The 15,191-nt window shown below is 41.0% G+C and overlaps 1 protein-coding gene across 1 annotated transcript; it reads left to right on the top strand.

Moving 5' to 3' along the window:
- The first annotated feature begins 399 nt into the window (after positions 1–399).
- Positions 400–14,354, top strand: LOC124058229 (leucyl/cystinyl aminopeptidase). Its single transcript, XM_046387245.1, has 22 exons — positions 400–812; positions 2,994–3,088; positions 4,022–4,224; positions 4,872–4,983; positions 5,130–5,387; positions 5,579–5,769; positions 6,043–6,181; positions 6,937–7,071; positions 7,198–7,318; positions 7,411–7,562; positions 7,643–7,756; positions 7,864–7,995; positions 8,944–9,078; positions 10,062–10,216; positions 10,324–10,412; positions 10,509–10,692; positions 10,817–10,973; positions 11,427–11,611; positions 11,842–12,003; positions 12,570–12,710; positions 12,831–12,912; positions 13,047–14,354. The coding sequence occupies exons 1-22, from the start codon at positions 785–787 to the stop codon at positions 13,176–13,178; spliced, it is 3,102 nt and encodes a 1,033-aa protein (XP_046243201.1). The 5' UTR covers positions 400–784; the 3' UTR covers positions 13,179–14,354.
- The last annotated feature ends 837 nt before the right edge of the window (positions 14,355–15,191 follow it).

Below are 15,191 nucleotides of genomic sequence, written 5' to 3'. Positions count from 1 at the left end.
TTGTGTCTGCACATGTGTGTCTATGTGTGCTTGGTATTACATATATCAGCTACTTTAAAGTTAAAACCTGGTAAAGTTAACTGGGCTCCAGGAAATGAATATAAATGAATGAAATGTTGTCACAAATGTGGCAAAAATTGTGCGCATGTTTACCCTTTATTTCAAGGTTATGGGTTTAAGGTTATGGTTAAGAACTGTAAATAAATTGAAGTTAGGGTCAGGGTTGAGGTTAAACACGTAACGGCTTGAACTGACCTCTGTGGTATGAATGTAAAGCAATACAATGTCCTCACATATATAGTAAAAAAAAATGCTTGTGTGTGCGCGTGGTGCCCCCCCCGGCCCCGCCCCCGGCTGTAACATCCAATAGGATGTCAGTATTATAATTTGATGGGAGGTTGTCAACAACTGGTCGAGGAGGAAGGAAAGTGTCATTTGTGCGTTTATTAATTTACGCATCATGTTAGGGTGAAATTTGTTTACATAATTTTAACGTAAGGTTTGATTTTTCAGATAGTACGGACGAGAAAGTTATGGGTACGAGCAAGCGTTAGCAAACTGAATGTGTTTCAGTCAGTTACAATTGTCAGAAGTTGGCTAGTTCCAAGCTAGCAACTACGTAGCTAAGGTTAGTACAGTGGGGGCAGGCTGCTGTTTATCGTGAGCGTCTGATAGCCTGCGGTGGGTTGTGGGCAGCGCGAAAAACATCACGTTTGTCGAGCCGCTGTTGACTTGTTGTGATCCCCTTGTTTTGGACGCGAGGAGCTGTTTGAAATATCTTACCATGGATCCATTTGACAGCAACAGCACAGGTAAGTAAGGAAGATGGCAGGTAAAGACAAGCTAACAGCAGCAGGCCAGCTAATAACTAACGGGACATTAGCAATAAGCTTCCTGAGAGTGACATTCACCCGAGGACACATGTTGAGAGGGCTGGGTTTGACTTTTAACAAGATAAAGGAAAGCTACCTTTAGGTTTTCTGAGTTTCTTTGCTTGTTAGTTTGTTTTTTTTGTTAACAGTTGAAACAGTTGAGGGATTGTCAGAAGCTAGCCTAATCGCCATCCGATTGCACGGTCTTGTCGTGGGATGATAACGTTTTACTGCCCATATCTTCATCATAAGCACAGAACAGAATGGGCTGTTGGTGAATCTTGCGGTTTATGTCTGCAACGTTTTGAAGTAATTTGACGTGAACACCAGTAGCAACACTGGCTGCGTTGAGTCAGTCAACAGAAATATGGTAACTTTGTGCCACTGTTAAGGCGAAGTTGTCTATTGAAACACAGTAGCACAGTTTCCGCATTTTGCTTTGATAATAGCTATGTTTTGTCTTGAGAGCTGATATGTCATGCTCAGCTCAGACTGGGGCTTTATTAAAACAAACAAAAAGGCCAGTGCGCACACTACAACAACTCTGTGTTCTCCTCGGTCGCTGTATTTGTCTCAACCTGGAAGAAGCAAAACCAAATTACAGCAGTTAGACTTCCTGTTCTTTGTACTTGGTCGTTGTTCTGATTTTTCTAGTCGACGGATTTCAAAATCACATTTTTATCAGATAAAGATGAAAAACATTAGCACATGCTTACTTCCCCTTTTTTTTTTAAACTGAAGACCAACCAAATAGTAACAACGTTGTGGCTCAGTTCTCTGCTTCAGTGTGGCATGTCTGTTGTCTGTTTTTACTTTTGGTGAATTAGTGGGCTCAAATGTCAAACTCAGACAGAAATTATATATTAAGCTAGATTGCTATGGTATGGTTTACAAATGTTTTGAGTAGACAGGAAGCAGATAACAGTCCTTAGAGATATATTTACATACAAGCTTGAGCTGTTCATGATTTTCTTGCCGTGTTCTCTAATTGTAGCCTAGATGATCACATCACATGTCTGCCTCATCTGTCATCTAGCCTATGTGAAAAAGCTTTCACTGTATTATGACACAAATATTTCCCACAGCTGTCAGAGGGAGATATGAGATATGACAATAAAGTTAAGTTTGTCATAGGGGGCCTTATTTCTCTGCACACCATACATTACGTACTACTTAGCGCTACTGCAACCCTATTAATAGACATTCATACCACAGTAATGCGGTCCAGACAGAGACAGGGTGACAGCCGGTACAGTCATGTCAGAAACACTGTACAGTACAGACAAGGGACGAAATTCTCTCAGTGCATTTCTGGACTCTTGTCTTCTTTTTCGGGAGCTAAAGCTTGCCTCTGCTTGGTCTCATTGTTCCTGTATGAACACTGTGTATTCAGTATGTGTTCACTGTCTCTCGGTGCTTTTCACTCAAATCCATCACCAACTGAAACTGAAAATGCATTGTCTTTAGCCTGTAAAAGCATGAATGGAACGTGTAGGCAAATGGTAGATTTGCACTGCATAGCATTTTACTACTTTCATTGTTATTAAATTAGGAAACTAAACATGCCTCCGATTGTTTCAAGAACTGCTGAGGGGAAAATGTGGTTGCCATAAAATCACATGGATTTTGGCACAACTCATGTCATAATGCTGAAGACACAGGTTAGTTTGTGGAAATCTTGTAAATTGTAGTAAGCATGTGACAAGGACAGATGATGAATATTCATTAGATTTGCTTTTTCCTAGTTTTAAGAGCTCTTTGTTAGTTGTTTTTGGCACTGCAGTTAAATGAATGAAGTATCAAGGAAGTGTGACACTTTTTGTAAACATCAGTTCTTAAAAGTAGTTGTCTTACCAGTCTGACGAAGCCATTCTATGTAGGTCAAAGCACCAGGAAATGCTATAGGTGGTTCATTCTCAAGACACTGAAGAAACCGCCTGCACCTTTAGTGACAATAACAAGCCTTTTTGTTGAAAATTGGCTTGTTGCAAGAACTTGTCACTACTCCTTTGTGGGAAACTGAACTAAACTAGAACTATTTGCATTCTCTTCTCTCTTTCTCAGCGCTACCATTTCCTCTTTCGAGAATCTGTCTGATTTCTCTTACTCTGTGTGTTGTAGAACGAGCCAACCTGCCGAGGAACATGATTGAGAACAGCATGTTTGAAGAAGAACCTGATATTGTGGACTTGGCCAAAGACTCCACTGCATTTCCGGTATGCTCATGTCCTCTTATAACACGCATGCTACGTACACTTTCATTTCGAGGACCAGCCAGGCTCAATTTGCATATATCGGAAAGCATACTTGAACCACTCTGCACATTTCTCACAAGTGCTTTCATCTTTAAATCTGAAAATGTTAACAGAACAGAGCAGGATATATAAGGTTCAGTTAATTCGAGGCTGGTGGACACTTGTGGGTAGGCAGTGATTCTTAAGAGCGTGCTTTCAGCTCTGTCCTTCTTTGGTCTGTACATTATTTCATATCTGTCAGCTGCCTGTATTTATAGTCAACTTTTTGAGAAATGCTTCAAGCAAAAAGAAAGCATGGTGTATAGAATGGTGTATAGCATGGTGAAGATAATGCATATTTGCTGTATTAATAGTACCATTGTCCTTTTCAGAGTTAGAGTGACCCATTTTCCCTTTTCAGTTTCTTTTAGAACAGACATACTGTATCATAAATCCCCATAAACAAAATCTTATAAACCTTAACTTTGTCCTCCGGTATCCACCACGGCTGTCCTGCCTCATTCAGTATTAAGTATTCAGAATTCCTTTATTTATCCCTGAAGGGAAATTCTTCAAATATCTCAGTGACACCCAGCAGACCCTCTCTTAAATTTCATGCTTTTTTGCATCCGTTACATTCAAGATTTTTGTTTCCACAATAACTGCGATCATAACAATAAAAAGAAACTCACCAATCATTATGATTTACCTGTGTGCTCTTCTTTGTTGAAGGACCCTTCTCTGTCCTGATTATTCATTATTCCTGTCTCTGTCCTCACTCTCCGCCTCCACATAAGACATTTTACCCTGTGTTAATTAATTTACCTGGGAAAGCAGTTGAGTCCTTAGCATTACCTGGGAAAAATTGCACAGATTAATGTGAGAAAAACCGTGTACTGTACGTGCTCTTCCTAGACGTTTCCTGCTCTTGACCCAGATGAAGTGGCATATGAGCCACGCAGCTCAAGGTTGCTTGTGCGAGGCCTGGGAGAGAATGACATGGACGAGGACGAGGAGGACTGCGAGTCATCAGCCCGTCTGCTGGGCATGTCCTTCATGAACCGTAGCTCTTCTCACAGATCCAGTTCTTCTCCTTACACCAGGCAGGCTCCACCCAGGTAATGTTCTGAGGTCATCATGTGGGATGCTATGCAGTATGTTGCCCTAAAAAAATGAATGCATGGTATGCAAGAGGCGAAAAGTTGTTGTTTTAAGTGTAACATGACAAATCATCTTATTCACTCAATCAGGCATCACAAAATCCAGTATAAATGTGTGAATACCAAAGGATCTGTAATGATGACACTGTTCAGGGAACTTTTCAATAGTATTCCCAGCCCACCAAAAAGCATACAAAATAATTGTTTAATATAAAATAATTGTGCTGCGCTGCCTCAAAGCAAGGTGCTGTTTTCTCAGTCAGTCCTCAGGTTGTTCTCAGTTTGTTTGACTGTTATGAAAAGCTCAGGCTTTTTTCACACGTCCTGCCTAACTTATTGATGTTAAAACTTTGAACTGTGAGGTTCACTGACTGTTTATTGCTGGCTCAACTCTGACACAAAAACCGAAACTCACAAGCCAAACCTGTACACAATAGGTTTTTAGTCCGGTGGCCAACAGAGTACCAGTTTGAAGCTGTATGTTTATAGCCTCTGTCCCATGCAGCACCATCATCTACATTTTTTTTGTAAACAGTGCTCCTCCTTTTCCCCCTGCATTTGTAAATTAGTCAGAGTAAAAAACATTAAACTCTTTTTGGTCTCAGGTCGTGTTCACGGCCCTCTGCACGTACTATGGTTGTATGTGTGTTATTCCTGGTGATAGTGGCGTCTATGACCATGGTGCTGTACTTCTTACCTGGTTGCAACTTTACCAAGGTAAGAAAATTATTCACTAGTTCTGTTTAGGCCGTTTCTTACGACCACTTGTAGATAGCTAAACATTACTCTTTTGACAGATTCTGTATCACTATCACATTATTTCACTTTTTAATTTCTCTGACCAATGCTCCTTCCTTCTACAGGCAGGTTGTCCTAAGCCAAACAAGACTGCTCCCATCGAGCCAATCAGCCCTATATCGACAAACGGTGAACCTTTTCCGTGGGCACAGCTCCGGCTGCCTCGCAGCATTCGTCCTGTCAGCTATGATCTCACGCTGAACCCTGACCTTGACAGTATGACCTTCACCGGTCATGCTGTTATCAACATGTTTGTGGATCACAGCACCAACCGCATTGTCCTGCACAGTGCTAATCTCAGCATTTCCAAAGCTACCTTCAAGGTGGGATTGGACGAGGGTTTATGTGCTCACGACAGTCTGTAATGAAAGAACTCAGATGATTTATCATTCTGTCATGTGCAAAGCTTGATGGACTAGATGTATAGAACTTTAATCAAAGATTTCATTCATGTCTGTTCAAAATAATTGATTCAGACTTTCTGCTTTTGTAACTGATACTTTCTCTCTTCTAGATGGGTGATGGTGAGGCCCATGATGTGACTGTACTGGAGTACAAACCCAGTCAACAGATAGCTGTTAAGTTCTCTGAGGACCTGAAGGCAGGACAGTACTGTGTTTTGACCCTGGATTACTTTAGCAACCTCTCACACACTTATGATGGTTTCTACAACAGCTCATACACTGATAAAGATGGAAATAGAAGGTACATTTGACTGATAGGCTGTGGGTGAAAGTATTTTGCCACAACTGAAAGATGTGTTGCAGAATAAGGACTTTAAAGAGGCTTAGATGCATTGTGTATCTTCACAGCTAATCTTGTGACCTTTAGCCCAACTCATGACCAGACTCCAAGAAAGCGGTGCTATAAACTTAACATAGTAACAGTTTCAAACTGAAATTGGAGGCTGTCTGTGTTTACAGCAGTTATCTAATTTGTTATTTCGGTATGATCATGCTCATCTCTTTTTGTTCCAAGGGTCCTAGCTGCAACTCAGTTTGAGCCACTATCGGCGAGGAAGGCCTTTCCTTGCTTTGATGAACCAGCCTTCAAGGCCACTTTTCTGATTAAAATCAGCAGAAAACCAAACTACATGACTCTTTCCAACATGCCCAAGGTACTGTGTTATTAGTCAAGTCATTTTTTTTTTCTTCAAAGTATGCTAACAAGTGTCGAAACACCCATCTTGGCATGCTCCATGGCTTCATAAGTGCTTTTATTTGGTGGACATCATTTCATCACTCTAGCATTTACTGGGAATTTGGCTAGTAGTGTTTGACAGCTAAATTTAAGATTTAAAACTAAAATACTAATTTAAAACAGATCCCAAATTTCAGTTACACCTGTTTTTAATAGTGTGACACTATTTATTTTTTAAATACTATCTGAACATACCAAATATGTAACTAGACATCAAATAATAATAAAAATATACATTTCATTTCAGTAAATAAGCAGTAAATAAAAACAGAGTTTATCATTGTGTGTACAGAGTTACAAGGTTAGCAGGTCAGTGTGATTCTGGTGGTCCCTGTCCGGCCAGCAGTATGTCAATCATAAACACAAATGAACAAGTATTTATGCTGTCTATACAATACAACTGTGTTGCTTTTATTTTGAAAAGCCTGGTGTTTTTCTTATTTACGTATAGATGCACATAGAAATTAATTGCCCAGCCCTGCACAACATCATGTTATGTCACTCACTCTGTTTAGAATGAGGAGCTTGTGAGTCCTACATGTGACTGATGTGTTGGTAGTTTCTTATAGCACTACATTTCACAACAGTCTGAGGAGACGTCAAATTGGATTGAGTTTGGAGTAAAGTCTGCATTAGTTGTTAATAATCTCATCCTTACATTATGTGTTTCAGGCTAAAACCACCCAGCTATCCAGTGACCTCATGCTGGATGAGTTTGAAAAAACCAGTGTCAACATGAGCACCTACCTGGTGGCCTTCATTGTTGCTAACTTCATCCCTAGCAGCAAAAATGTTTCAGAAACTCTGGTTGGTTGATACAGATATGATGCTTTCATTTCAGGCTGCACATGCATATTTTTTAAATTTAGTATTCTGTGAGCTTGTGTTATTGTTGATAATAAAATATCTAAAACGTGTTTGTGTTTTTTTTAGGTGTCTGTGTACTCTGTTCCAGAGAAGATAGGGCACACTGACTATGCTCTGGACGCAGCCTCCAAACTGCTGGAGTTCTACAATAACTTCTTTGAAATTATCTACCCCCTTAAAAAATTAGGTGAGTAAACACGAGCACTTGCATGTTATTTTATCCTCATCTGATTGTTCTTTTCTTTCACACCCTGTCATGCTCTCTGTCTCTTTCGTTAGACTTGGTAGCCATCCCGGACTTCCTGGCAGGAGCCATGGAGAACTGGGGTCTCATTACCTTCAGAGAGACCAGCCTGCTGGTGGGCAAGCAGTCCTCTCCTCTGGAAAAACAAGTAGTTGCCTCTGTAGTAGCGCATGAGCTCGCCCATCAGGTAGATGTGTTCACATTTGTGTTTGAAGCTGTGAATATGCCACAGTTGCGTCCTAACCTGTCTCTACTGTTGTGTCCCAGTGGTTTGGAAACCTGGTGACAATGAGCTGGTGGAATGACTTGTGGCTCAATGAAGGCTTTGCCACATACATGCAGTACATGTCACTGCAGGCAGTGTTGCCCCAGCTGGACATTGTAAGTTCACACTTCTGGCACATAAATGACTCCCTCAGTATTATGAAGAAGATAATATTGTGTGTTTCCTTATGTGCCTTAGCAGTAAACTGTGTTTATGTTTACAGGGTAATTTGTTTCTGGCAGTTCGGTTCAGAGCCATGGACAAAGATGCGTTAAACTCCTCCCACGCTGTGTCAACAGAGGTTAATACGCCGGAACAGGTGGAAGAGATGTTTGACTCTGTCTCTTATGAGAAGGTACTTTCTTTTATATATATACAGTATATATGTTGTATACAGTGTAAGTGGATTAACGGATAGTTGTCAGTGATTCACCTCCATACCCAGCCATCTATCTCAGGGACAACAGGGCAACAAAAATCCTCTATCCCTGCCACAACAAAGAAGATGTAAAAGCCCAGCTTAAGGGGAAATAAACAGAACCACAGCCAGTGTTGCCCAGGTCATCTGGTGCACCAAACACCCACCCAAACACTTCCTGACTGGAGGACCAAACTCCGTATAGTGTGAAACAGCAACCAACTAGCAAATGAACTTTACTGTATCAAAATGCATCTCCCAAACCCAGGGTGTCCCAAAGGTAACCATGGCCATATGCATCAGCAAAACTGCACGGGCCAGAAAAGTCAAAAAAATCAAACCCTACATTGACAAAGGCACCAAAACAGACTCGATCACATTTGGATTGACTTGTCACAAGCCGGGCTGCATACCCATGACAAAAATGGGAGATGCACACAAAATCATTTAAATTATTTATTGTTTAAATAAACAGGAGTGAACCTACAAAAGAACTGAAATGAATGCTGGCATGTGTAATCAGTGAAATCAGCAGTGTAGGTGAGTGCATGAGTGAAAAATGTGTGGGTGCAGCAACACAAACCAAATGACAACCAAAGCCAAGAGGACGTTTCAGGGAGGGAGACAGAGACTGAGCTGCAGATGTTTTTTTTTTTTTAAAAAAAGAACACTGGCACACACAGGGCTCAGGTGTGCTGATGAGCCCAGGTATTTTTCTCTGTTTTTCTCTGTCACTCACACTCTGATTCTGCCCACCTCCAGTACCTGCAAAGAAAGCAGCACACAACACAGCAATGGGAAGACAGGGCTGAGAGGGCTGTAACTTAATACCATAGTTAGTGTTTTGGGATCTGATCGCAGATGCTTTATATCTCTGTTTTACAGGGTGCATCCATTCTCCTGATGCTGAACACCTCCTTGTCAGGTGACCAACAGTTCAGAAAGGGTATCATTCAATACCTAAACCAGTTCCGTGGAGGAAACACGGACACTGACGACCTCTGGAACAGCCTTACGCAGGTGTGTGCCTTTTTGTTTTTGGTACTATGGACAGCCCACATCAGTAGTTTTTTTTTTTTTAGTTTTTTTTTAACTTTGACTACATTTAATGTTTAACTCCTCTCTCATAATGTGTCATCCAGCTGGCTTCAATATAATGTTCCTGATATCATCTGCATTTGTTAGTTCTGCTGTCATCACATAACAGGTGTTCGCATATAATGTAAAAGCTTGTTGTTACGCCCCACTCTTAGGTGTCATATGGGGCAAACAACACTCCCAAAACTGACCGCGAACAAACAAAGAAAAGACGCTTTCAAAATGCCTCTGTGGGATTTATTACTATTAAAACAAAAACAATCAAGATACTAAATAAACCATACTAAAAGATACCAAGTCCAAAAACAACAATAGCAACAAATCCCAGACCGAGAGGCATCAACACCTGCAGTCTCCACTCCAGAAGCCTCCACCTCAAATACTTGCAAACGTGCTCTTATGAACACTTCCCTTCCAGGCCAGGTGCACCTCGTTGAACCATTAGGATGTAGAACACCTGGTCAGAGGCAGAGAAGACAAGAAGAGAGTAGGTACAAAGAGCGCAGAGGAACACATATGACCCTGACACTGTACATGGCTCGTTCATCTTTTTCCTTACTCTTCTTTGAGGGAAGTCAGAGAACAGGATACTGTAGATACAGACAGAAGATTATATAGTTACTGTCAAAAGATATTGAATCCGGTCCAATAAGTTTAATGGTGATCTGCCAACTCTTTACTTAAAACTGCTTTATATTAGGTGCTCTGGAAATTTGCCTTCATGGTTCAGAAAATTCCTAAAAAGTTTAATGAATGGCAAAGTAAGAAAAGCTGATTTGTCAGACATAAATGGCTAATAACAATTCATACCAAATGTTGAGGTTTTAGTTATTTGAACAAAAGACCCCAATGGAAGCTGTGAGTTATGTTAACCATAATGCCATTATGAATCTTCCTCTCCTCAGGTTTCGACACCACACCTGAATGTGTCAGAGATGATGAGCTCGTGGACGTCACAGAAAGGCTTCCCATTGGTCACCGCAAGCCGCAAGGGAGATCAGTTGATCCTCAGGCAGGAGCACTTCTTGCTCACGTCTGACAATGCCACACATACTTCCAGGTGGGTCACACTACCACACACACACACACACACACACACACACACACACAGTATCATCATAGAAAGAAACACATCATAACCCTAACTTTATCCTGCACACTCTTCAGATTGTGGAATATTCCAGTGACGTACGTAAACGATAGCTGTAGTTTGGCCCCTGAGTGCAGACAGGTGTTCATTCTGAAGACCAAATCAGGTAAAACACACAGTATTTGACCTGCAACATCAAGTATCAGAGTCACAGGTACTGCGTCAAGTGGTAAACTTTTGTGTGTGTGCGCATGTGTTTCAGTCACATTTAAGCTGCCAGAAAGCGTAAAGTGGCTCAAGTTGAACTACAGGAACACCGGATTCTACATAGTCGACTATGGAGATGAGGGCTGGTCTGCACTTAGAGATGCTCTGTCCAACAACGTCAGTGTTCTTACACCAGAGGACCGTGCCTCACTCATACACAACATCTTTGCTCTCTCCAGGTATAACCCAAAAATAAACAGTTGGTTTTTTATAATTAATTTCAATGCATTTGAGAAGCTGAAGTATTTTTGAATTCCGGTATTTGACTTTTACAAAGCTTTAATCGTCTCGTGTTGTCAATAGACTGGGACGTGTGTCCTTCCGTCGTGTTCTCAACCTGCTGGACTACATGTCCAATGAAACTGAGACTCCACCTGTAACAGAGGCCTTGTTACAGCTCAACAATATCTACCGGCTGCTTGACAAAAGGCAGGAGGACAGTCTCGTGGCCCGCATGAAGGTACAGATACACACACACTCACTTATAGTTATGTGGGTGTGTTTCTCTTCTGGTTGTTTTTTGTTTTGTTTTTTTTTTTGTGAATGAAGATATACTACATCCAGCATATGCATGATAATCTGTAGTCCTGAAAATCCTCAAAAGAAAAAAAAAGAAAAATCCATGTGTGGAGTATGAAGTGCTTAACTCATATTCTTAGAATTTGTTAGCGTGCTCTTGGGAGTTATGGTCATGTGGTGTGATGAACAGTAACATAAAGGCAGTACAACAGTTAAGTTGTAATAAACACATTTTTACATCTTGTTTTGTTTTATTTAAAAGGTTAAGATGTTGCTGAGTCTGTGAAACATTTATATCAGTCAATTTTTAAGATTAAATGTTCCTGTGAACTGTTTAACTGACTGTAATGTTTCTGTATACCAATGCATAATTTTTTTTCTCTGCGTATGACAGGAGTATATCATCCATCATTTTAATTCTCTGACGGACAGTCAAACTTGGGAAGAGGAGGAGAGTGTGTCCAAACAGGAGCTGCGCTCAGCCCTGCTGCTGACGGTCTGTGGTCTGAATAAAGAAAAGTGCGTCAATCAAACCAAACTCCTGTTCAAACAGTATGTCGACTCCAACGGGACCACACGGTATGTGCCGCACACAGGAAATATTTTGTTTTTGATTTGCTTTTCTTGGTCACTGTCACTGCAGTGTGAGAAAAACAGCCCAAACATGTTTATATAGATAGATACAGAGATTTCAGGGATGGCCGAATGTTACTTGTTGGTTTAGTATTTGACATTTGAGTTGTAGGAAGTAAACTGAAATTTGGTGCTCCTTACCTAAAGTATGTATGCGTCTTTATACGTTTTTGTAGAATCCCAGGTGATCTGCAGCAAGTCGTATTCAATATGGCTGCTCAATCACCTGAAGATTGGCTGTCATTGCTCAGGATGTACCGACTTGTTACTTATGATGCAGAGAAGCGAAAAATGCTACAGGGCCTAGCATCCACTCAGGACGCAAGGCGTATAGTGTGGTAAGTGTTGGTGTGTGTCTTTTACTTATACTTTACTATTAGTTTTTCTTAACCCCATCAATCAGTCAAGGAGCAGATCGTTTTATGCAACACATACAGTTTGCATGAATCCACAGTGTTGTCTTATTTTTCACTATAATAGCACCAGTGGCTCCTGAACTGGTCCATGTTAACTCTTTAAGATCACAAAGGCACAAGTTCATCCGTAATTGTGAAATTTCCTCTTTTTCCAATATTAGACATTTGTCTTATGATTTTGTATGCTTAAGTGCCATCCTGTTCATAATACTGCAGTCTTGTGCACGTAACATGCTAATTACTGTGTTTACTTCAGTAGAAACTGCTTTATTCATCACAGTATGCTGTTAAGTTAGCTGATAAGACATGATGGAAAAGTTTTTTTCTTGTGACCGTAATGTGGTACTGGTGTATTTTAACAATGCCTAACAGGCTTGACAAGCAATTTATTTTCACATCAATATTTCAGATAGTAATGAAGTGAGTGTGGTGTCAGCGTTGATGCACTAAAGAGCATTTGAACAGGACATTTATCATGGTTTATCCAGGATTCTAAAGGCTGGTCTGAAGGGGGACATCATCCAGACACAGGAATTGCCTTTGGTCATCAGCACTGTGTGTAATGGCTTCACTGGCTACTTGTTTGCCTGGGATTTTATACAAGAGAACTGGGACCGCCTCATAGAGAAGTAAGTGGTCCTTGTCACCTTCATAGCACTCATCACTGAGAATGCATTTTGAGATTATTTCACATTAAAAAAAAATGAAGAGATGAAAGAACATCAATGTTTTTGTGCTTGTGGCTATAGGTTCCCTGTGGGCTCCTTTGCCATCCAGACAATCATCAAGTCTGCCACCTCCCAGTTTTCCACACAGGCACACCTTAATCAAGTATGTTTTATTTTCTAATAGAATACATTTATATTGACATGTATCTGAGGGTCCACGCACTTGTTTGTGGAGCGATATTAACAGATTACCTTTAGTGTTGTCTGATCTGACTAACCTCAGTGTGTGTTGTGCAGGTGCAGGGATTCTTTTCCAGTCTGAAGCAGCGCGGCTCTCAAATGAGGAGCGTGCAGGAAGCTTTGGAAACCATCAGGCTGAACCAGCGCTGGATGGACAAGAACCTCCCGACGCTCCAAAAATGGCTCTAACACAGGCGCTCCATCCGCTCTCCGCCCCACTAACAGGCAGCTGGGGCATGTCAACAAGACAACAGCAGTGTTTGCACTATCGTAGGACTGTGTCTCTAACTCCCTTTATCCAGGCCAGAGTGCTAATCAAAGTCTGAGGTTGTGCACGACCTGGGCGGACAAGGTGTTTCATTTTCTGAGATTGGTCCTGTGAGTTGTATTTGTTAGCTCAGGGTGGCTCTGATTGTGTGTCTGACAGGATGTTGTCAGGTGCAAACACACACACACACACACTCCTCAAACGTAATGCTGTCGACCAAACCTCTCCTACAGCTCTCATCTAAACCTCATGCCTGAGCAGACAATCATGCTTCACCCACACTCCTTTTGCACTCCTTTTGCTCAGCTTGCTCACAGGCACTTAAATGTATGAGCGCTGTAATGGCCACTCCAAAAAGAGCAGGTATGCAGAATGTCAACTTTGTTGCATGTGTGTTGGTCCGGGACTTTCTCTCGATGTAGATGCAGCTGTCAGGGATCTCTCAAAGGCGAGAAGTTGAAATTACCGGTACTTGATTGGGATTATTATTAGAATGTTAAGAAAATCTGTGTAGAAACAGTAGCTGTCTGCCATTCTCTAGTTACTCATGCCACCTAAAGCATTTACTATATTAGCCTGGTTCCGTTAGATAATTGGTTGGTTGGTTGATTGATGGCTTAAAATACCAAACTCTTGTTGGCATCAATTGAATGTACTGAAAAACCTTTCCACTGTGTACAGTAGACAGCAAACTGTGCAACAGTGCGGGTTTAAATCAACACCCAATGTGTCTTAGGTGAGAGCAGACAGCACGCACTGGAGCCAAATGTCCTCTTTTTTTTCTTTCTTCCTTTCTCGTTAACCCTGGCTCTGATCCCCTTTTAGCTCTGATCACCAAATTTTATTTTGATTGCTTTTCGCCTGCAGTGCTTACACTGTACAGACTTTAACTCCGTGTGCTTGTAAACTTGTAATTATAGTGTAAATATGTTCAACCCTTCAGCATTTTCCCTTGCAATTTTGAATGTACTGTTTTAAAGTTACTGACTTTTAACATTTTAAGATTGCTTTGTGTTGTGTATATAAAGTGTAAAGAGGAGATGTACACATAGAACTGATCAAGTATCTTGGTCAAATACATTTACTGTATTTCTTTATTTGGGTGACCACAAGGAGGTTATTTACTGATGAATGTTTGCGTTTCAAGGGCTAATGTGCATATTGAACATACATCTCACACATACATAATCTGCCGCTCATGAGTCAAGTAAAAATACAGAAGGTTTCAAGTCACTCCGATGTTAACCAGCCATGTGGCTCTTGAGAATGAAGATAGTAGAATAGCTATTTACTGAGTGTCTAAACTGCTTTCCCCATCTTCTGTTTCACACTCTTATTTAAATACAGCAGTACACTCATCTTGAGTTTTATTTAGGAGTACTGGCTACATAGGGGACACTGGAGTTACCTTTGGTTTATGGTTATGCGTTTCATTGAACCTAATTGGAAAGTGTCATGTGTTTACATGCAGGGCTTGATGCTAACTTTATTTCCTCTAGGAATACATGTGCTCCTACCTGAAGAACTTTAGGCCGATCACTCAGAATAAAAGTGGATGGGGCTTCCTTTTTTAGGGAGGTCTGCATGGCCTGTTCAGCCTCAGGACCGTAGTTGAGAAGCACAGGGGAGATGTTTCCCTTCAGGGCTGAAGTTCTTACCTTAGTGATAACTCTGTTCGTTTTTCCGATGATGAAACAACAGATGAGGCTTTTCCCGGTCTTGAGAAGCTGCAACATTTATTAACTGGCAAACTGTAGCCTGCACTGTACTTTTACTGCCAGACTGACAATTTAACTGTTTTCACCGCTCCGCTCACATTCACTTGCTCTCTCTCACTCACTCAACCGCACACATTGCACCCCAGGTAGACTACGTTGTAATTTTTATTATTATAATAATAATTGCTTTTCCAGTTTGCAAATATCTATATTTAG

This window comes from Scatophagus argus, chromosome 4 (assembly GCF_020382885.2).
Source record: "Scatophagus argus isolate fScaArg1 chromosome 4, fScaArg1.pri, whole genome shotgun sequence".
Classification (NCBI taxonomy): Eukaryota; Metazoa; Chordata; class Actinopteri; family Scatophagidae; genus Scatophagus; species Scatophagus argus.
Note: the sequence above shows the minus strand (reverse complement) of the source record. Positions and strands in the feature narration are given on the sequence as shown.